The sequence below is a fragment of the Xyrauchen texanus genome, chromosome 12, assembly GCF_025860055.1.
Source record: "Xyrauchen texanus isolate HMW12.3.18 chromosome 12, RBS_HiC_50CHRs, whole genome shotgun sequence".
In the NCBI taxonomy this organism is placed as follows: domain Eukaryota; kingdom Metazoa; phylum Chordata; class Actinopteri; order Cypriniformes; family Catostomidae; genus Xyrauchen; species Xyrauchen texanus.
This window is the reverse complement of record NC_068287.1, coordinates 23,604,433-23,627,358: the sequence shown is the minus strand read 5'-3', so window position 1 is coordinate 23,627,358 and position 22,926 is coordinate 23,604,433. Positions and strand designations below refer to the sequence as shown.

General features: G+C 37.2%; 3 protein-coding genes across 5 annotated transcripts; 1 reads left to right on the top strand and 2 right to left on the bottom strand.

The window, feature by feature from the left end:
* The first annotated feature begins 3,668 nt into the window (after positions 1–3,668).
* Positions 3,669–7,522, top strand: LOC127652303 (putative nuclease HARBI1). The gene is made up of 4 exons (XM_052138443.1): positions 3,669–3,680; positions 5,258–5,332; positions 6,885–6,996; positions 7,097–7,522. The coding sequence occupies exons 1-4, from the start codon at positions 3,669–3,671 to the stop codon at positions 7,333–7,335; spliced, it is 438 nt and encodes a 145-aa protein (XP_051994403.1). The 3' UTR covers positions 7,336–7,522.
* Positions 7,523–13,044: 5,522 nt separating this feature from the next.
* LOC127653430 (acyl carrier protein, mitochondrial-like) lies at positions 13,045–14,522 on the bottom strand. 3 transcript variants are annotated; one of them, XM_052140121.1, is made up of 5 exons: positions 14,348–14,522; positions 13,852–13,974; positions 13,627–13,714; positions 13,327–13,460; positions 13,045–13,246 (listed from the first exon to the last, which is right to left on the bottom strand). In XM_052140121.1, the coding sequence occupies exons 1-4, from the start codon at positions 14,495–14,497 to the stop codon at positions 13,369–13,371; spliced, it is 453 nt and encodes a 150-aa protein (XP_051996081.1). In that variant the 5' UTR covers positions 14,498–14,522; the 3' UTR covers positions 13,045–13,246; positions 13,327–13,368. The 3 variants fall into 3 exon arrangements, with proteins under 3 accessions (XP_051996081.1, XP_051996080.1, XP_051996082.1); XM_052140120.1 differs by having other exon boundaries at positions 13,331–13,460; XM_052140122.1 differs by having other exon boundaries at positions 13,367–13,460.
* Positions 14,523–16,045: 1,523 nt separating this feature from the next.
* Positions 16,046–17,038, bottom strand: LOC127653428 (E3 SUMO-protein ligase KIAA1586-like). Its single transcript, XM_052140118.1, has 2 exons — positions 16,938–17,038; positions 16,046–16,790 (listed from the first exon to the last, which is right to left on the bottom strand). The coding sequence occupies exons 1-2, from the start codon at positions 17,031–17,033 to the stop codon at positions 16,092–16,094; spliced, it is 795 nt and encodes a 264-aa protein (XP_051996078.1). The 5' UTR covers positions 17,034–17,038; the 3' UTR covers positions 16,046–16,091.
* Positions 17,039–22,926: the final 5,888 nt, after the last annotated feature.

The window sequence follows — 22,926 nt, the reverse complement described above, 5'->3', positions numbered from 1 at the left end:
AAGTATTCAGACCCCTTAAATTTTTTCACTCTTTGTTATATTGCAGCCATTTGCTAAAATCATTTAAGTTCATTTTTTTCCTCATTGTTGTACACACAGCACCCCATATTGACAGAAAAACACAGAATTGTTGACATTTTTGCACATTTATTAAAAAGAAAAACTGAAATATCACATGGTCCTAAGTATTCAGACCCTTTGTTCAGTATTTAGTAGAAGCATCCTTTTGATCTAATACAGCCATGAGTCTTTTTGGGAAAGATGCAACAAGTTTTTCACATCTGGATTTGGGTATCCTCTGCCATTCCTCCTTGCAGATCCTCTCCAGTTTTGTCAGGTTGGATGGTAAACGTTGGTGGACAGCCATTTTCAGGTCTCTCCAGAGATGCTCAATTGGGTTTAAGTCAGGGCTCTGGCTGGGCCATTCAAGAACAGTCACGAGTTGTTGTGAAGCCACTCCTTCGTTATTTTAGCGGTGTGCTTAGGGTCATTGTCTTGTTGGAAGGTGAACCTTCGCCCAGTCTGAGGTCCAGAGCACTCTGGAGAAGGTTTTCGTTCAGGATATCCCTGTACTTGGTCGCATTCATCTTTCCCTCGATTGCAACCAGTCGTCCTGTCCCTGCAGCTGAAAAACACCCCCACAGCATGATGCTGCCACCACCATGCTTCACTGTTGAGACTGTATTGGACAGGTGATGAGCAGTGCCTGGTTTTCTCCACACATACCGCTTAGAATTAAGGCCAAAAGTTCTATCTTGGTCTCATCAGACCAGAGAATCTTATTTATCACCATCTTGGAGTCCTTCAGGTGTTTTTAGCAAACTCCATGCGGGCTTTCATGTGTCTTGCACTGAGGAGAGGCTTCCGTTGGGCCACTCTGCCATAAAGCCCCAACTGGTGGATGGCTGCAGTGATGGTTGACTTACTACAACTTTCTCCCATCTCCCGACTGCATCTCTGGAGCTCAGCCACAGTGATCTTTGGGTTCTTCTTTACCTCTCTCACCAAGGCTCTTCTCCCCCGATAGCTCAGTTTGGCCGGACGGCCAGCTCTAGGAAGGGTTCTGGTCGTCCCAAACGTCTTCCATTTAAGGATTATGGAGGCCACTGTGCTCTTATGAACCTTAAGGGCAGCAGACATTTTTTGTAACCTTGGCCAGATCTGTGACTTGCCACAACTCTGTCTCTGAGCTCTTCAGGCAGTTCCTTTGACCTCATGATTCTCATTTGCTCTGACATGCACTGTGAGCTGTAAGGTCTTATACAGACAGGTGTGTGGCTTTCCTAATCAAGTCCAATCAGTATAATCAAACACAGTTGGACTCAATTGAAGGTGTAGAACCATCTCAAGGATGATCAGAAGAAATGGACAGCACCTGAGTTAAATATATGAGTGTCACAGCAAAGGGTCTGAATACTTAGGACCATGTGATATTTCAGTTTTTCTTTTTTAATAAATGTGCAAAAATGTCAACAATTCTGTGTTTTTCTGTCAATATGGGGTGCTGTGTGTACAATAATGAGGAAAAAAATGAACTTAAATGATTTTAGCAAATGGCTGCAATATAACAAAGAGTGAAAAATTTAAGGGGGTCTGAATACTTTCCGTACCCACTGTATATCATTTTTGTTTGATACATTTTAAAGTGGAACATTGGAAAACAGGTCGTCTTGGAGATAAAAAAAAATATTAAAAAAGCTAAACATTTATTTTTGGAATTGCACTTGGTGTATATAATGAACAAAAAAAAAAGCTTGTACTGTATTTTGTGTTCTGAGGGCAGAGTGTAGCTTTGGACAACTGGATGGCTTGGACGAGGACTTTGCCTTTTTGTTTGTATCTTATTGTTCATGTACATTTTCTATACTGATTAAGGTGTGAGACAGCACGTGTTTGTGCCTGCATGCTAGAGTGGTCCACTCCATTCCTGCTCATCTGGAGCCCTAGTGTTCTCCTCTTGTATACTAATGCAGTCTGTCTTGAGGGCGTATAACTACAGGAATCACTTATTAGATTGCCGTGACTTTATTTACTCCCTCAATGTGGATTGCTCCAAGTCTTTTAGAGTTATATGTTTGTATGTGTCCATGGAAGTGTTAGTAAGTCATGGTCTGGAAGATTGGTGCTGAGCTTTACCAATGGTTCTGAATAGGTTCTTCCTTGCTGTCTTTGTAAACTTTGTAATTTCCCTATTCATGCTTTGTTTTCTGAAGTGAACTTTGAAAGCATAGGGAAAAGCCATTGGCACCCAGTTTATTTCCAGTTTTAATTTTTCTTTTCTTTACTTTTCCCCCCTTCTATTCTTTTATTTAAATGTATGTGCAGCTGTTTGGTGTTGGAACTGTCATGCTTAGACATTTTGATTATTCACTGTCATGCCAAATTACAGAGTAGGGGGAGGAAAGGGATTTGTTTTTTTGTAAAAGCTGGACAATGTATATACTTCAAATGTCACTTGCAAAATTGATGTTTTGAGGATATACATGAGCAATGTACAATCCCAATTTTTATAGCTAGGTTTAAGTAGAGGGTGGGTGGGATGACTTGGCCTGACATTCTACTTTTGTACTCAAAATGTCATTTCTGATTTATCCTGTGAGCAAATATACCCATGTCTTTTAAATGGTTCCTACTGTTGAACAATGTGCTAATGCAATTGACTTAAACTGTGAGTATTGCTGTCATGTCATTATAAACCCTGAAAAGCTTTAGAAAAACCAGCACAAGAAATGGATGAATGAGAGTTTAAATCTAAACTTCCACCATGGGGAAATTCTAAGAAAGTCTATGCAGTGTATGGTGAGGCTTCCGTGTCTGTCTTTTGCTTAATAAAATCCTAACTATGGTAGTGGTAGGATTAAAAAAAATTATGTGCCATGATTGACATTTATTTTATTTTTGTCACAAATTGGACAGTTTTAACAAATGGAGGTTTTCCATTTCACAGCTGTCCTTACAGAATTGGCTGTGGAATAGCAAATTCTCAACTCCAACATTTCTAGAGGTCTGTCAAGAAATAGCTTGCTCACATGTAACCTATATGCACACTGCTTTGTTAGACTGTTTGAAAATGACTAGAAATAAACATCTACTTAAATGAGCAGGAAGTTCTTTTCAGTGTCTTCCTGGGGTCATCTTTAGAATTTTAAATTGGGGAACTGCACTTTTTGAAGGACAATCCTGATTTGTATTGTAACAATTGACACAAGGTTTAGTCTAATAATACATGGTAGATACTCAAATGTGTAATGATGAATGTTTCTTGTAATGCTGTTATATTTTTCTCTTTGTTGCTTGGTTTTCAATTGTAGTACCCTTAAGTGTATATGTAACGAGGTAGTTGAGATTAGAGTAGATTTTAGGTATTTTGTTGGCTGTACTTGTAGACTGATAATAACTGTTTGTAAAGTCCTGATCTTGATATCAGAATACAAAGCTGTATAACTTGGGTACAACCCGCAATAAAGTCTAACAGTGACATAGTGTGCAAAGTTGTGCTTTGTTTATAAACCATCTATTTAATCATACTTATACTGTGTAGTCCCATAAATTTAACTTAATTTTCATTTTAACTTTTATAATGCATGCAAATACAGAAGATTGTTAGTTCTAACGATCTAGATATATACTGAACCAGAGTAAAGGATTAAAGTTACACATAACCAAAGATGTATATTGAGGTACCAATGTTTAGCTTCCATAATACACAAGTTTACTGATTATTATTTTCTTTTAAAATGTTTCTTAAAAAGCTTTCTTGCTTTTGAGATTAAACTGAATTGAATTTTTTTAATCCAAATGCTTAGAGCATTATGAAGACTGCCACTTCATTCTGTTACTTACTTCAGGGCACACCTTTATAGACCAAATTGTAAAAAAAAAAAAAAAAGATTTCTCTGTGCAAGGTGAAATAAGATGGGGTAAAAATAATATTACACATAGGGCCATAGAAATAGGTTCTCCCCAAAAAAGCACTTCAGTGACAACTAGGAGTAAGTTCTAGGGCTGGGAGTTTCAAGTAATTTTGTAGTCGAGTACTCCATAAACGCACAAAAAACAAGTAATCAATTACTTAATGTGGAATTTGAGTTCAACCTTTGAACCATTTTTTATTTTCAAAAATTTAGCACCAAGCATAAACAACATCTAGATTAAAAAAAATGACAAAAAACACACACACACACACATTTCAAGGTTTCTGAAGCGATACTATCACTTCAAATAATTGAAAATGTATTTTTGGGTGAACTATTCATTTAAGTGTCATGCATCCACAGCACCAACAACTTCATTGAATTAAACCAGCAATGTATAGTGTCAATATATAGTATTTATTTAATGTGAAATGTTAGTCGATAAACAACAAATAGGAAGATTATGAAGAACAGACTTAATTCAATCCACTAGACAAAAATGTAAACATTAGTCTTATTAAAACAGCAAGTTGATATGGGAAATACAAATAGTTTAGTTTGACCAAATCCAACAATTTAAATCGGGCTTCATTGTAGATTAGTGGTATCGAGATGCTGGTTATCAACTTTATTTATCAACTCTTGAGTTTGATCCTGAGTTTATGATTCTCTGGGGCTGCTTCAAAATTCATGTTTGTGGTAGGATTGTGTTATTTTTGTCATCTTCAAGTAATGTTTACAACAGAGCTTATTTCACTCATTACCCCAAAACTACCGTTATAAAAATGTATATGAAAATCTTGAGGGAATCTGTGACTCGAACATTTGTATTATCTTCTGGCGGTTTGGACTACAACCTGAACAGCCATAGATAGATACATAGATGCCTCATTAGCAGCTGTTCATTTGGGATGCTATACGTATAAGCCTTCTGCCATATTGGAAAGATCAAAGTCTGTACATAATCACAGTCTTTGGCAGTTGATTTTCACAAGATTTAGTTTGTCATTAACATTAAATCATTCTAAATATTGTAGATAATGAAAATAACTTTAAACAAAAATAAAGCGCTTGTATATATTATTAATGATCAGAGAAGCCAACAGTTTGATTGCTTAAATTTCAATTCACAATTCTCACCTGTGAAAAATTATCCCATTTTGTCTGGAATTATATCTCTGCGATTCTTACAACCACAGGCAGCACGATGTTGTGGCATTTTAAGTGAAAAGCATTGTTGTGGCTGGTGAGAGTTCTTATGGTGCATTCCATTTGTATTTAAATGTCAGAAATTCCGAGTTCCCAGTTGAAACTTTTAACTGGAACGCCCCCTCAAATCGGAGTTCCGACTCGGAAACTCGGAGGAAACGCAACAACCCCGACTTCAGAATCCAAAATGGCTGCTCAGTACATCAAAAGTAAGTGAAACAGTAATATAGGATTTATTAGCACTTCTGTTTGTCTGTGTCTCAATAAACTCAAGTGGTGCACACAGTACTATCCAACCTGATACTTCGGCATTATCTGTGCAAAATACAGTTTTTTGTATGTGTTTTTTATCGACTGGTATTTTGCAACAATGGCTACTTCCCCCACACCGTTTGTATTCCGAAAGAGCAAATGTGACCGGCATGAGGCAGGTGCGCTAACATGGAGGCTAAAGGCTACAGCCTCTAACATCAGTCATTAGTGCACCTCTTGAGGTCAAGAGACTGAGGTTTATACACATTACACAGCTATCTATCAGCTGGCCACCATTACAATCACCCCCCTAAACATACCTGTCAACACTCCCGTATTTCACACCCACCTCCTCCCGTTTTGTTATTTGTCCCGGGGAACTCCCGTAATTTGTATGGACCAACCTTCTTTATATGAATAATCACATCAATATATTATTCCAAGGTTGTCCAGTTGCCTGGGGCCTGTTTCAGAAAGGAGGTTAAGTGAAAACTCTGAGTATGTTAACCCTGAAATGAGGGAAACTCTGGGTTTTCTGTTTCAGAATGGGAGGTATGTCAAAGCCAAGAAAGCAGAGTAAGTCAAGCCCGTTTCTAAAAGAGAGGTAACACCTGGTCGGGAGCAGGTTTTCTTCGGTAAACCCAGAGTTTCTTTCGTTCTCCTCCCCTTTTTTAAAGAGGAAGCGGTGTTTTAACAGCTCATTCATTCTTTCGGTACATTCATTCATTGCGCACATTTCCGTCACGCAGAGAGCATCAAAGTGAATGAAATGGCATGTCCTTTTATGGATGATCCTGTAGATGAAGAGGCTGCATTCATTCGTAGGCAGTTACATTTACGTCGGGAGAGGATTTTGAGGCCCAGAGTGGATTTTTTGTCTTATCCCTATGCATTTTTATTTGAGCGGTACCGTTTTTCTTTACAGTCAATTAGAAACATCCATAATCTCATCCATCCTTACATCATTAACGTCAGCCATCGTGGCCGTGCTCTTACATCCAAGCAGATTCTTTGCGTTGCTTTACGTTTCTTTGCAAATGGTAGTTTTCTGTATAACATTGGGGATGCAGAACACATTAGTAAGGCTGCTGTATAGAGCGGTAAGGAAAGTGTGCCTTGCTCTTAAGCGCTTTCTGGGAATTTTTGTGTTGTTTCCTGGGCACAAACCCGTGAGAGCCATCAAAGAGGAGTTTCACAGGATTGCAGGTCAGTGGTGTAGAAATCAGTTTAAATGAGGCTAACCTGATAAATGACGATCAGTTAAGAACATCTTGCTGCGACCCCTGGAAGTAACCTAATAATTAGAATTCCCTTTAGTATTTCCCAATGTGGTTGGATGCATTGATGGCACACATATTCCCATTATTGCACCTTCCGAAAATGAAGCTGACTATGTCAACAGGAGGTCCATCCACAGTATTAATGTGCAGGTACACTGACAGCCTACTGTCTAATGGTCAAAGACTACATCACAATACTGTAACATGTCTTATTCTTTGCACTGTCAAGATCATATCTGATGCTGCACATATCATCACAAATGTGGAGGCCAAGTGGCCCGGATCTGTTCATGACTCACGAATCTATCGTGAGTCAACCCTGAGCAACAGGCTGGAAAGGGGTAAGTAAATGTATGTCCTATACACTTATATCAATGTATGCACTACACACTTACAGGGGCACTTCTATGCAGCACTAAAGCAATGTGAACTTTCTTACAGGAGAGATTGATGGCTTTCTGCTGGGAGATGGGGGTTACCCATGCCGACCAACACTAATTACCCCTTACCCCGAACCTGAACCAGGCCCTCAGCAGCGCTTCAATGTGGCACACTGCAGGACGAGAGCCCGGGTGGAGATGACCTTAGGCCTGTTGAAAGCACGTTTCCAGTGCCTACGTCACCTCACTCCTGAAAGGGCCTGCGACATTATTGTGGCATGTGTTGTTCTCCATAATTAGAGGGGAGCAACACCCTGACCTACAAATACAAGACCCCCGAGGAAGACCCCATCAACCCTGCAGATTTCCAGGTTGGAAGGGTAGTCCGAGATATGATATGCTGCAATGTCTTCTCAGATTAACACACATGATATCCTCCACCACAACCAACCGCAAAATAAAAAAGAAATGAATAAACACAAAATCACAACAATTTATTTGGTGTTATTTATTTCCTACAAATTCAAAAACAGTTAGATTTTAATATAGTTTCAATACTTCCTAGAATTAACCTGTGACCATACACTCACCTCTAGCTTTAGTTTCAGAATCTCGATTTCCAGATCTGCCTTTTGGATCTGGCGATCCAAGTATATAAGTTATTTGCTGTTTTTTTTTACATTTTTTTAATATGATGAAGTCTATATAACTCCTTAACTGGCAACTGAAAATACAGTAGATTAGAGTTACATCATGTAGTTCTAAACAAATTCTACATAATTAAACTGTGGCATTTACTGAAAATCACTGAACTGTGTTCATCTGTGCACCAGAAGTCGATGGAACTTCCTCCTGCTGTTCTTCCACACTCTGGGGGGCGGGGGGAGAGATGAGAATGTCAGTTTATACTTAGATATAAACTTAGATTCTATATGCTACTCGACATGTGAAGAAATGTGTAGATTGTTTGATGTGTAGACACATAATATTAACATTACCTCTGTAGGCCTCTCTGTGGCAGCAGAAACTGTTTCTTCATCCCCATCATCCTGTGAAGATGAGCATTTGGTTGAGTACACTTTATAATACTATTTGTCATAATTTCTGGTGTATTGAGTAGGCTACTTACAACTGCCTGGGGTTCTGTTGGGACAGGAGGCTCCAAAAGACATATATTACCATCAGAATCTATTGGGACCAACGAAAAACCCAACCCAAAGTAAAATAAGTGGAAATATCACAAATAGCCTATATAGAAAATAACACATAGGTAGACCTCTTACATTTTATGAAGGCACTTAAATCTTCAGGAGTGACTGACTCTGATGAAGTCCCTCTAGGAATTCCCTCAGCCATTGGCCTTCCAGCATTCAGGCTCAGGGCCATCTCTTCTGCATTTGTCAGAGGTGGTGGTGCAGGTCCTCCCCCTGTTTTATGAGCCTCTGCCTTCTTTCTGTTGGCTGAGTAGAAGTCAAATGAGAATTAACATTTAGACCAAATGTCACAAATGCTGCTGCACTGCTAGACACTGGATGCTATTTAGTTATTTAATATGTCAAATGTTTGTAAAGTCAGTTACCCTCACCTATGTTATGCTCAAGCCTTACCTGATTGAATTATGTTTTTATATTTCATTTTCAGCTGCTGCCACGTTCTTTTAATGCCTGCAGGATTGCACCTACATGAAAATTAATAGAGGTTTAATACATACTGTTCTTCCAGTTTTACCTCTGATATTTTAACAGTTGGGTACTCTAAAATAGTTATTAATTACTAACTACAAATGACATCTTCAACAGTGTAATTAGATTAATATAATAATTACTATCTCTAGAAAGTACTGGTCTACTTATTACTAATTACTTTATAAATCCCATATCAACCTCAACTACTTGAACAATACAAGAAGAGACAAGAAACTGCACTTTTGATGCTTTCAAATAAACAATATACAATTGCATGACTTATTCTTGAATTGACCAAAGTGTGTAGAGGGAGAAGGTTACATTAAAAATACCTTTTAAAATGTGATGTTAAATCCACTTGTTTTATACAGAATTGTTTTATAGTCTATGCAGCATTTAATGCAATTACATCAGATTTGACTTTAAATTACAGAAGAATTAAGAGTAACCCCTTTAAATAAATTACAGTATTTTAGATTTCTTAATAATGAATTACACCCAACACTTGATAACAGTAATTAAAATGTAAACTCATGCATTGACTCGAGCAGCTATTTTCTCCCAAGCTAACTCTCTGTCCTTCGCAAAGTCAGAACACAAAGAACACCTCCTTATAAGCATGTTAGCTTGAGAGTAGATTTTACATCGCTGACGATATAGGTCTTTGTCATCTGTCCAGTCATTGGATATGACATGACCTAAATATTTAGTTTCCTCACACACAGCAAGAGGACTATCTGCCAAATAAAATGTTGGGAAAATTGATTTCCTGTCCTCATCGCTTCTAACTATCATTATGTGGCTTTTCTTAGCATTATATTTTATGTCATGATCAAGGCCATACTGAGAGCACACATTCAACATTTCCTGCAGCCCAACACTAACTGGACAAAGCAGGACCAGATCGTCAGCATACATAAGATGATTAACAATAGTGTTGCCCACAAGACAGATTTCAACCTATTTAACTGGTTTGATAATTCATCCATATAAAAATTAAATAAAAAAGGAGACATGATACCTCCTTGGCGCATACCATTACTAACATGAAAAGGAGTGGATACAACATTGTCCCATTTAACCAGAAACGTTTGGTGGGCATACCAAAACACTAAAATTCTCACTAAAAATTTAGGGGCACCTCTGTCTAACAATTTTACAAACAATCGTTCATGATTAATCCTATCAAATGCCTGTGACGCATCAATAAAACATAGGAACATAGATATATTCAAGCTTTTGTACCTGGACACAATCTCTTTAAGAGCATAGATACACAGGTCAGTTCCATGTTTTCTTTTGAACCCAAACTGATTGTCGGAAGTAAGGACATACATTTCTAGCTTGGTTAACAGTATCCTCTCCAGTACTTTAGACAAGATACTTGCTATTGCAATAGGTCGATAATTGTCAATACTGTTGAGCTTACCAGCCTTATCTTTAAGCACCGGAAATAACATTACAGACATAATAGCATTTGGCAGGACACCATGGACCAGACAACCATTAAAACACATGGAAAGTAAAGGACAGAGCCTATGGCTGGCATATTTTAGATGTTCTGCAGTAATACCGTCCATACCACAGGCTTTGTTGTTCTCCAACATATTAATGGCACCATGAATATCTACTGCTCTAATTATCATATCTGTTGAAAAATCAATATGTTCATTATCAATTCTACCTGGGTTACTTTTAACACAATTAAACAGGTCCCGTAGTGCTCCCACCAAAGCTCAGCTATTTTTTCGGGCCACTGATACCTTCAATATCCGCTGGTAAAGATGTTTTATTGGAATTCATTACTTTTACCTCTTGCCAAAAGGCATTAAAGTTGTTGTTCTGTAGCTTTCTGGCTAGCGAGTCCGCTCTTATTGTATTTTCATTTTTCTTAATAAATCGGAGTGCATACTTAACTCTAGCATTTGCCTGTTTTTTCACATCTAGCAGTACCCCATGTCTAGGTCTACCTGCCTCTGACCAAAGTCTAAAAGCCTCTCTTGCCTCAGCATACTTCTCAGCTACAAACTCATTCCACCCAGGTCTAATGTTAAATACCTTACATCTACTTTTACAAAAGGGATCACTGGAAGTATTAAGACATTTCACAATATCATCATACATGGCACAAAGTTGTTCAACATGTTGCACATCCTTACAATTCATATCTGAACACATAAGGGCCTCATGAGGCAGAGCAATTTTATTTAAATAATGCTCTGTTAGCAATGAGTATTGAACCACCACCTCTTTACTCAGTTTTGACCAGTCCAGTTTACTTGAAGAGGCAACATTATTATTTCTGGACAACAGAGGTACATACTCAACATCTAACAGAGCAGCAATAGGTATATGATCAGATGTAGCAAGTTTATAGCAAATCTCCAGATTTACCAGCGAGGCATGAGCATCAGCTGTGGTCACAATATGGTCTAACCAAGATGTTGTATTCCACGCATCACTAACATACGTAAAACTTGTTTCAGGCAAGAAAGCTACACTCGATAGAATTAATTTAGACTCATTACAAAACTGCTGCAGATGTACTGCAAATAAAGATTTGCTATCTGACATGTCAGCATTAAAATCACCCATAACATAAACACAAGATGAGCTGTTATCCTCTATGAATGACTGAATAAAAGTCATTATAACAGTAATGTATAACAATAATATCTGCGCTCCATTGATACTGGCTTTTTATAGTTGTGGTGCACTCGCTTAACTCAGAGTCAGTCAACTTAAGAGTTGATTGAACGAACTAATTTCAGCTGTTCTGTAACTGAAAACTTAGTTTCCCATCTCAGGGTAAGTCAACTCACAGTTCAAGTTTTAACTCAAGAGTTGGTTGAACCTCCTTTCTGAAACAGGCCCCTGATCTTGTACAAAACGCATCCTACACTCAATCGACACATCATACACATTTCAACCCATTTGTCACCTCAACCTACAAATATGCTACCATTTAAACTATTAAAATCTATAAAATTGACATACTAACCTTCTGGAACTATACAATACTGCTTTTCACTTTAAAATGTATTTTTAATCACTGTAGTAACTGCAAACGGCCACAAGATGACAAAGTTTATCGAGTGTCCCTACCAGGAGAAATAATTAATACATGGTGTTACCCAACAAAATCAAAACACCAGCAGGGTAACGTGACACTAAAATAATGCAATAAATATTAATACATAAAATATAACAACACCCCAATGAACATAACTGACATTAAAATTAAAGAAGCATAACTATTCCCATAAAAATAATGAAATGTAATGATGGTCACAAAGGGTTGTTAAACAATATAACATTTTACCATTAATTACACCGTAAATTAAAACGTTTTACATCTAAAAAAACTAAATGTTTGTGACATTTTATTGTAAAATTGCGTTTATTGTCTTGATTTTTGATTATAATATTTTTACCACTACCCATAAATCAAACATTTGTATTTATTTTTTAACTATTTTCCCATCAAATTATGGAAATGTTTTAAATTGTAAAGTGATTCACATTGGAGCTGGTTGGTTTGTTTCATGGCTTACAACTCTTTTATTAAGGATTTTATGAAATGCCTATGGAAATAATTAATGGGATAAATACTTCCGGAACCCAGACAACTGAAAAAGTGGGCACAAGCTATTGTACTCCATTATCTGAAGTAGTAACCTCTCAAGCCTGATTGTGGTTAAGGTGACAGGTGTGAAGAAAGTGACATTTAGACAAAAATCTATGAAATCTAAATTATTGAAGGATCTCAAAAGTGAAAAACTGAAAGAAATATATTTTGTTTAATGGAGCTGAGGGTGGAGCTGGTCTTCACATGGTGAGCTGGAATGGGTCTGTCCATTCATTTTAAATTGGTCAGTCTGTAGATGGCACTGCATGATTGAATTAATATATTCTGCTATATTGACAAGTGTTGGGTTTGTGATTGGAAAGGTTAAAACTGCTTAATTGTCAAGACTATTTTAATAGTCTTTAACAGAGCTCATCTGGGTATAGGATCATAATTCTCTATAAAAAACAAATATTTTATTGGTATATTGCTTAATTTTGTTTAATTTTCTAGCAGGTTAAAAACATTTAAATATTATTTTGAATATTTGGTGTTTTAGGGTCATGCAGGTTGCATTGTCCTTCAGATGGTGATGATAGAACACAACAACTAATTTTCGTTGTGTAACAGTACAGTCTGGGTAAACTGAATGTGGGAGGGTGAGTAAATAATGAATGATTTTTGGGTGAACTATCCCTTTTAGTCGTAATACTCCTCAAACTAGAGGGACTAGTGAGTCCCCATTTTGACAAACCATTGAATTACCATTTTGTCTCCACTTTATTTTCAGCTCAAGCTCCCAAGAGTTTATAGCCACATTTTCATTAAATACAACACAGGACAAGGCAGTTGACTCCTTAAGTCAGAGACAGAAAAAAAGTATGAGAGAAACTGGACACTGCCCAAATACAGTTGATCCAAAGTCCATATTGTTTAATACAGAGTCAATCCTCAATACCTGAGAAAGAAGAGGGGACAAATTAGACTTTAGTTAAGAAAATAGCCATTTAATTTACAAATAACAATGAACTGTGTTACCTACAATCTATAGAAAGGCAATACTTGCTGTATGACATGCCTCTATTCATAAACATCTTTTTTATCCGCAATGTACTGTACGATCTCTGCAGGAGTCATAAGCTTCTCTGCCTCTGCATCTGGGATCTCAAATCCTATGGATGGAACAATGTTTGAGCACAAATATTTAAATGTTGATCCATTTTACATTAGCATTATTAACAAGGTAAATTCATTCAAATACCTTAAAATCTGATGTACAGCAGCAAAGAAATGTATATAGACTTGATTTTACAGTGACAGGAACAAATCCATACAAACCAAACTCATCTTCCATAGCCATTATAATCTCCACTTGGTCCAAACTGTCCAGTCCCAAATCTTTCATGAAATGAATCGATGTTTGAAGCTTAGGAGGAAAAGTAAATCATATAAAAATTGATGCTAGAAATGTATATGAATGAAGAAAATATTGAACTGTTACGAATTCTCAGAAATAAGAGCATAAAAATGAAAACTAAAAACATTGTGTTAAGTCTCTTTCACCTTCTCTGGATTGATCTTGTCGTACAGTTTTAGGACGTACATAACACGGTCTTGGATGCTCTCTATTGTGAGGGGTGGAAGATCCCCATAATGTCGACACAGCTGAACTGAGGTTCCTGTAACCTAGACACATGCAAAACAAACACCATAAACTGCACTTTTATCAATAGAGTCGTGATAATCAAAGCCAATATGTGTAACTTATTGTTCTTGTGCATTTTATTAACCTTTGCAAAAGAGTTAATAAAATAACAGTCTGGGACCAACATCATTAATTTAACAGATCAGCTGTTTAGTACTATAAAAAACATTTTGGTTCGATTTTCCGGCTTATGGGTCACATCTTAAAACAACAACAACTAATGTGGAAGAAGTAAACCGTATGACATAAACAAACTTTGGAAGTACGGTTGCCAGCTCTCATGCACGAATAGATGTGTAGGACAGACACAGGTAGGTCACAGCACTAGTAGGCAGGCCACAGACAAACGCTCACCCGCACTAGTTCAGTACACCTCGTCCGCTGATTGCATGAAATGAAAGAGAGTGGTGCACAGGCGGATCTCGTGAGCACATTGCCCTCATTAAACCTTGCAACAGCGCGAACGATGGAGCGCACAGGGTGTGCAAGCGCACGAGACGCCATGTCTGTGATATATCAATCCCAGACACCACTGCGAAAACAGGACGTAAGTTTAACGTGCGCATGCGTGTTTTCTCTCCAGAAAAACGACTTGTACTTTTACTCTTTTAAAAAAGTATTAATAACTGAAATAAGCTAAAAATTTAACTGATAGATATTAAATTACATTTTAAGGTCTTTTAAATATTTTCAGATAGTATATGTGACCTACATTAATTTAAACAACGAGGACTTTATTTTGAAAGCTATAATATCCGCTGTTCAGGTTGTGGTCCAAAAACCCGGAAGAGAATTAGCTTTCATTTCCTTTTCTTTATTTTTTTTATTATTATTATTATTGCAATTATACATCACAAAACAAAACAGGGAGCATTCAACAACGTAAGACACAGAACAAACTTAAAGGAACAAGGACAAGGAGCAAGATTCAAGACCGAATATGAAATATATATAGATTCATATATATATATATATATATATATATATATATATATATATATATATATATATATATATATATACACATACATACATACATATACATACATATATAAAAACACAAAACAAGGATGTACTAAAACAACAAATACTTTGACATAGCAAAACATAAAGCTTCAATCTTTCTATTTTCTTTTTTAAAATATTTGAAGCTCTGGAATGATTTCACAAAATCACATAAAAATAAATTAAAGGAGGGCTTGCTTTTTTTCCATTTACATGTATGAATATGATATTTACCCAGCAACAATACCATATTAACCATGTCAGAAATTTGGGGATTCAAACTGTTTTTATAAAAAAAGGATATGTTGTAGAACAATAGGAGGAATTGTCTCAATTTTTACTGATAACCAGTTATAAATATCAAGCCAAAATTGTTTTCCTTTTCTTTCTATACATTTCACAAGGAGCTATGTCATTATTTCTTGTCACTGAGGTTAATGAAGAAGAAGGTTGCCTTGGAACTTTGTAACCAGGGTTTGAAATGACTTGGGACTCTTGGGGGGTCCCCTAAAATTTAATTATTAAATTATTAAAAATTGTGAAGACTACCTTGCTACACTATATACTGTAGGCAAAATTATATGGACCAATGTTGAAGGTGGGATAATGGTCTTGGGATGTTTTTCATGGTTTGGGCTAGCGGGGCCTGGAGAAGTACCTTATATAAATCTAATCCCTGACATGACAAAGTGAATAACAGGTCATTCTGTCCTTGAGCAAGGAAGTTAACTCTAAATCCACCAGGTGTACTCATCATGGCAGCACCATGCACCTTTGCACTTTTAATCAAATACAAAAGGCATTTCTCATTCCTTATGTTACATTAAATGGAATTTGTAAAACAACTGGCCACTAGAATAATAATGATGTCTGAAAAGACTGTACCTACAGTAGATGGTTTAGTTTGTTTTAGTCAATCCATAACCTGAACTGAAATCTATAAGGAAACGTTTAAAAAAAAAAAGAGTAAGATATTCTAATATGACTAAAATAATCCAATAATAACCACATTATTCAAAATCAAAATGTTAGGTGACTAGGCACATATTTTATTTATTTTAAAGCAGTATTTACATTTAAGTACTGTCCCAAATCAACACATAATAGACCACAGTGGTCTGTCTTCACTCTTATTTTTTGCTTCCATTCCTGACTTCTTTGCTGTGGATGGACAGTGCCCCTCTTTAATCCAGGACAGTACAAAAGGCTTTGGGTCAAACATCTCCAATGGGGGTGCATTAATGTCAATGAACAAAACAGCTGAGAGACTTCTGACTCTTAGGCGATTTCTTGACTTACTGGCTGTATCATTCATTGCAGAAAACCCTCGTTCACACTCTGCTGAAGTTGCTAGATATGTCTGGCTTGCAGCTATCAATCTTCTTAAGGTCTTCCCACTTTGATCCTCTTGTAGTTTCCATGAACGGAAATCTTCAACAGCCTCTCTGGTTGAAACACCCAGATCCTTTGCAAGTTCATGTATCTCCTTCTCCCCATACAAGATCAGTTCATCCCTTGTTTTGGGCCAGTTGTGAGGGTCTAATGGTTTTAATGATTTTGTGAGTTCAGAATCTGGAAGACGACTTGACAGGTTGTCGATCACTGCCTGAAAGAACTGAAGCTGATTGACCTTCTCTGTGCTTTCCTTCAGGGCTACTCCCTTAAAGGTTCCCTCCATCAAAGATTCTTTTGCTTCTCTCATTGACATACCCCCATGTGTCTTCATGGCATCCAAAACCTCCATTGTCAGTCTAATGTCCCGGCTGGCATCTGTTAGGGAGGTACTCCTCTTCTGAAATGTATATATATGTAAAGGAGATTTTTAGATTTGTGTGACATGAAGTATCAATCTAACCATATATGCAAACTACTATCTATAGCTTTGTTAAACCACCATAGAACCCATGTTATACTGTACAAAAGATGAATAGGTACTCACTTGCAGTTTCAGTGAAAGGCTTTTAAGTTCCTGAAGCACATCTCTCATGGTGGCTAGGTCCGTAACAAAGCCTGTGCTGGTCAATCTGTTCAGCATCCCGGTGTACTTCTTTCAGCTCAGAGTCAGTGAATGTGCGATCTTCGGATGCTGTTCTCATCTGCTGTGCAAGAGCTGGGAAATTCTTCCAGACTGCCTGCACTGTGCTGTAACTGCTGGCAACCCAGCGGATGGTAAATATTTTCCCAATTTTTAGCAGGCTGATATGGACCGCAGAAGCAGCTTCAGACAAGAGCCGTGCATTCTTGGTAGATTGGTGATACATTGTGTACAACTTTGATATAAAATTTTCAAAGTGGTTACATCCTGTCACACATTTTAGGGAATCGTGAACTGCTAGCTCTAGTTTATGTGCAAGGAGGCAATGCACACTTTTAAGTGAAGGGAAATCTTTCTTTAACCTTACAATGAGGCCACTGTCTTTTCCTGTCATTACTGCTGCCCCATCTGTGGCAATGCTTATGAGATGATTCTTTAAATACTCATCATCCAGTTTTGCCATCATCAGACTGTTCTTAAGTGCCTTATATACATTTTCTGCTGTTGTTCCCTCATCAAGTGCAACAAGGTCAAGGAATATGTTCTCCACATCCCCTCTGCCTGTGACATCTGCTCTTATATAAATGACCAGATAACTAATGCCATATGTGCTGCTTTCATCTACTGTAATACTAAGGAGAGACCCGTTGTTCTTTATTTTAGATATCACAGTTTTTTTCATCTTAACAGCCACATGTTCTATCATGTTAATGCATGCATGATCTGACCTGTGCAATTGGCCCATTTTTGCACCATTTGTTTCCTGCAAAGAAACCAAGCGGCTCATTTTTGTAAATGCCAGCCTCTCCTTCGCCACAAAATATGCAGTTTTTAAAGCATTGGCAGTTTCTTCAAATAGAGAAGCAGTAACTGTTGCAGCCATGTTCGGAAGGACTTTTTTCTGTCTCTGTTTCTCTATATTTAAAGCCTTTTGATGGGCTAAACTGTCTCGATGTTTATAGATCTTCTTGCGCATAGCCCGAATATTAGATCCTCCTACACCACCACGAATCCATTCCTCTGACATCTGAACACCCTTCTGTGTTGTAAATAGCCTCTTTGCCTCCTTGCAGGCTGTGCATCCTAATTTGTTATCTTTCATGAATAACCATGGATACTGATCCGTCCATTGTTTAAACTGGGCTTGGCTGCACTGTGCTGTGCTTGGCTGTACTAAGATGAGCTGGTCTGTGCTTGGCTGTACTGAGCTGAGCTGGTCTGTACTTGGCTGTATTGAGCTGAGCTGGTTTGAACTTGGCTGTACTGAGCTGAGCTGGTCTGTGCTTGGCTGTATTGAGCTGAGCTGGTTTGTACTTGGCTGTACTGAGCTGAGCTGGTCTGTACTTGGCTGTATTGAGCTGAGCTGGTCTGTACTTGGCTGTATTGAGCTGAGCTGGTCTGTGCTTGGCTGTATTGAGCTGAGCTGGTCTGTGCTTGGCTGTATTGAGCTGAGCTGGTCTGTGCTTGGCTGTACTGTGCTGTGCTTGGCTGTACTGAGCTGAGCTGGTCTGGGCTTGGCTGTATTGAGTTGAGCTGGTCTGTGCTTGGCTGTACTGAGCTGAGCTGGTCTGTGCTTGGCTGTACTGTGCTGTGCTCGGCTGTATTGAGTTGAGCTGGTCTGTGCTTGGCTGTACTGAGCTGAGCTGGTCTGTGCTTGGCTGTACTGTGCTGTGCTCGGCTGTATTGAGTTGAGCTGGTCTGTGCTTGGCTGTACTGAGCTGAGCTGGTCTGTGCTTGGCTGTATTGAGTTGAGCTGGTCTGTGCTTGGCTGTACTGTGCTGTGCTCAGCTGTATTGAGCTGAGCTGGTCTGGGCTTGGCTGCACTGTGCTGTGCTTGGCTGTACTGAGCTGAGCTGGTCTGTGCTTGGCTGTACTGAGCTGAGCTGGTCTGTGCTTGGCTGTACTGTGCTGTGCTTGGCTGTACTGAGCTGAGCTGTATTTGGCTGGGCTGGGCTGAGCTGCTGTGAGCTGGCCTTTTTAACTGTATTCTATAGTGCAAAATATTGATTTAATTACTATTATTATGGTAAAATATTTGGCATATAAATGTTTATTAAATTAAACATATTAAATTAATTTTAATGAAGACATCTGTGAATAATAAGTGTTGGCCAATATATCTACAACTTCCCCAAACAACAGCCTTGTTATCACATAAGCACAATTTACCCTTGAAAAAAGTCAGTGATCTTTCTTTTCCCTCTTTTTCTCTCCATGATGCAGGGTTCTAAATTAAGAAAAATAATATTAGCTTCCTAGATAGCTTACCAAGCTCTCATGTACATACTCATTCACATTCACTTTAATCAACTCACAGACTTGATTAAGTCCTGGTTATCTTTCAGTAATCACTGACTGTTAAGATAGCTTTGATTTACTAATTTAGTCTAGCTGTATGGGATTACGTTTGTTCCAATAATAATGAACGTAACTTTATAAAACTGAACATAACTTTTTCTGAAACATCCAGATTATCAATAAACATTTTACCACAAAGATTGTCCATGTTGATTTCAACTGAATCAGTAATTTTTAAAGAGTAAAATCACACTCTTTGGAATCAGCGTCAAGAACAATAGCAAACTCTCTTTTTACTGGTAAATATTATTTTTTAAATTTTTTTAGAAATTCAGTATATGATAACAAATATACATTGAAATTAACCAATTATCTTTCTAAAATAATCCCTTCATTGAATTTGAACCAAGTGTAATAGAATAGTGTTTTGTTTTTAAATAGTATGTCTTTGAGTCCCAGCGAGAGCTTTCAATATGCACTATATACACTATACACTGAGTATAGTATATCCAATATATCCAATATACAATATCCAATATACACTGAGTGACGTCTGTACTTCTAGTTCAGAGAGCACCTGTCCAACAAAAGCTCACTATCCAATCAGAGTAGATCACAGTTAAGCCCGCCCCAACTAGAGGTTTGTGTCAAAAAAAAAAAAAAAAGCATATGAAGGAAAAAAAAAAACAGCAAACGAAAAACTGCGAAGCATTAACGAAATCTGTGGCAATGCATTAGGAATCCACGATTTGCGAAAAACGAAGCTTTGAAAAACATTTAACAAAGTATGAAGCTTATTTGAAGAGCTGGTTACATGTTTGTGACTGAGTTAATTTATTTACTTATTTTTTCATTTTCATTGTGTTTTTCTTCTTTTGTAATGGCATATTTTCGATTGTTTCTGAAAAAGTTACGTTCAGTTTTATAAAGTTACGTTCATTATTATTGGAACAAACCAAATGTAATCATATAGCTGCTAGGTCTGCTGTTATCTGGCAGATCATTTGGCTTCATACACATAGGCTACAGCTAGAAACAAACGCTGACAAACGCACTCTTCTAATTATTACACTTGGTATCTAGTTAATGCAACTTTTGATATAGAAACTCGAACTCCTAATATTTTACTATAAGCAATTATTATGGAGATATAAACATAATCCAAGCACTTACAGGATTTTCACTCAGGAGGTCTCGGTTTTGCTGCGTTCAGCTACAGACTGTGTCATGTGTCTCGTGGAGCGCTGCCGAAACCACAATCTGTGACGCTGTAATCGGCTAATAGCTGCCCTGATTGCTGCCTAAGCTTAGGAAATTAATTAATTACTGTTAAAAATATAAAACGTCAATAAAGATCTTTAATTTTCAAAATAATTTTTATTGTTAAAATATATTTGTCGGGGACCCCCCCCAAAATCAAAAAATAAATTCTTATGGGGGGTCCCTAATGCCTTATGGGGGGTCCGGGACCCCCCCAGACCCCCCTCATTTCGAACCCTGTTTGTAACTCTATAGAAGAACTTAAACTTGCAGAGAACCCCTGCCAGTGAAGTAGATTGGATTTATTGCTCAATATCTTTTTCAAATTTCGACTTGGCTACTGAATTCACAAAAGATTTATAATAAATTATGTATCCTTTTTTGTTTTGCTGATGCTATAAAAAACAAACAACACATCCTAAAACAACACTGAGAACTCCAAAAATAACATTTTGTTTATAAAAGTCCAAATTCTATCAAAAATAGGAAGAAAACTACCATTCTCGAGTCATTGATTCCTTCTGGATATTCCAATACGTTTTATATGGGCAGTTTTGGATTACGAGTAAAATTAGGTCTGTGGGAAACATTACTTGAAAATACTTTTACAATATTAATTACATGTAGTCAACAAGTTGCTAGATAAGGACCACAGTTGATTTGCATCAGGCACTACACTCACATGCTAGTGGTAGTTATAGTCCTTATTTAGCAACTTATTAGTAACATTTTTTAAACTTTTTCAAAATTCACGTTTGAGGTATGACTGTGTGTCATTTATGTTGTTTAAGTATCTTCAAGTAGTGTTAACCACAGAGCTTATTTTACTCATAAATAATAATAATAATAAAAATATTATGATTTAGAATTGGAAATATCTTAATTACGAGTTCCAAGCATATGACTGACCCAGTTGGAAATTCAGAAATGTAGATGATAACCGAGTTTCCGAGTTGGGATTTTGGAAAGGGCGTGTTGACATAAAAGATGATGGGAAGTAATGATTTTACAAAATTATTTAAACTTTTGTACTTTATTTGAAAAATATTGATTAATTAGTTATATATGACAGTCTACTAATGAATCACGCTTTGCGTTTGTTTTAAGCAAATTAATTATTAATCGGTTTGATACCATGCATTAATAAAAAACTTAAGTCATGTACAAGTGATTATGTAGGTTTATTCACTTATGTGAAATAAACGGTACAACAGAAAAATAGATTTTCCCATCATTCATGTGTATTTGTTTGAATTTCGCTTTTTCTGTATTTTGTTTCCCACTTAAATGCTTGACATGTCGTAGTAACGAATGCCCAAGTCAGAGGTAAGAGCTTCCCAGGTCCACTTGAAGGCATCAAAAGTATTTAATATACTGTATGCTGATTAGCGGTCGACCAATATGGGTTTTTTAATGGCCGATGCCGGTATCCAGAGAGCAGGGTGGCCGATAGGCTGATACAATGCCGATATATCACACAATTTAATATAGTAAATAACATAAACATAAATTGCTAAAAAATACTTAATTAAACTTACTTAGGACTATAACTTGGTAAAAAATTATCTAAAAATAATTTTGTATTTTAAATAGTAGATATGCTTCTTCTGATTTCTGTTTAGTCATTAATTTATTTGCACATGAAGAAATTGCATAGTGAATAAGACATTTACTTATAGCACACGTGAAGCGCTTTTACTTTGAAGATGCACTCACGTGCAGTTCCAGCCAAAGTCTTTCTAGCAAGTCAGTCCACTGGATGTCATCTTTGGAACACTCCCAAGAGACTATTTCCAGTGATCACAGTGCAGCTGCTATCTACTTGGGGCAACACCGAAATCTTAAAAATGGTTGGCCAAGATTAAGAGCAAAGAGTATATTTAAAATCAGCAGTAAAATCTGACAATGCTGGTATCATAAATTGTGTTTTTTTTACCTCAGATTACACAAAAAAAAATTATTTTCTCAGCTTGTATAGCTAATACGTATGCGCGTTCTCAAGATGATTGAAAGGCGATGTCTGTATCTAAAAGGTGATTGGCTCTTTTAACTGTAATGTGGGACCTACTTTCTACATCCGTTGGGCACTAGAGCCTCTTGGTTGGGCTTTCCAATTCCTCCGATTCATTGTAATAGAAGTGGCCCGTCTCTGCTAAATAGTCTCTTACCCAGCACAAGCAGCAATCTCCTGACAGTTTAAATGGCCTGGATTGCCTGCTAGGATTGTCATGGACTGTCTGTAATGATTTGTGAATCAGAGGACCTTTTGATCTTGATCCTGAAGTTTTGATTGTTCAGAGGAAGATATTAGATAAGCTCTCGACAGGAAGATAAC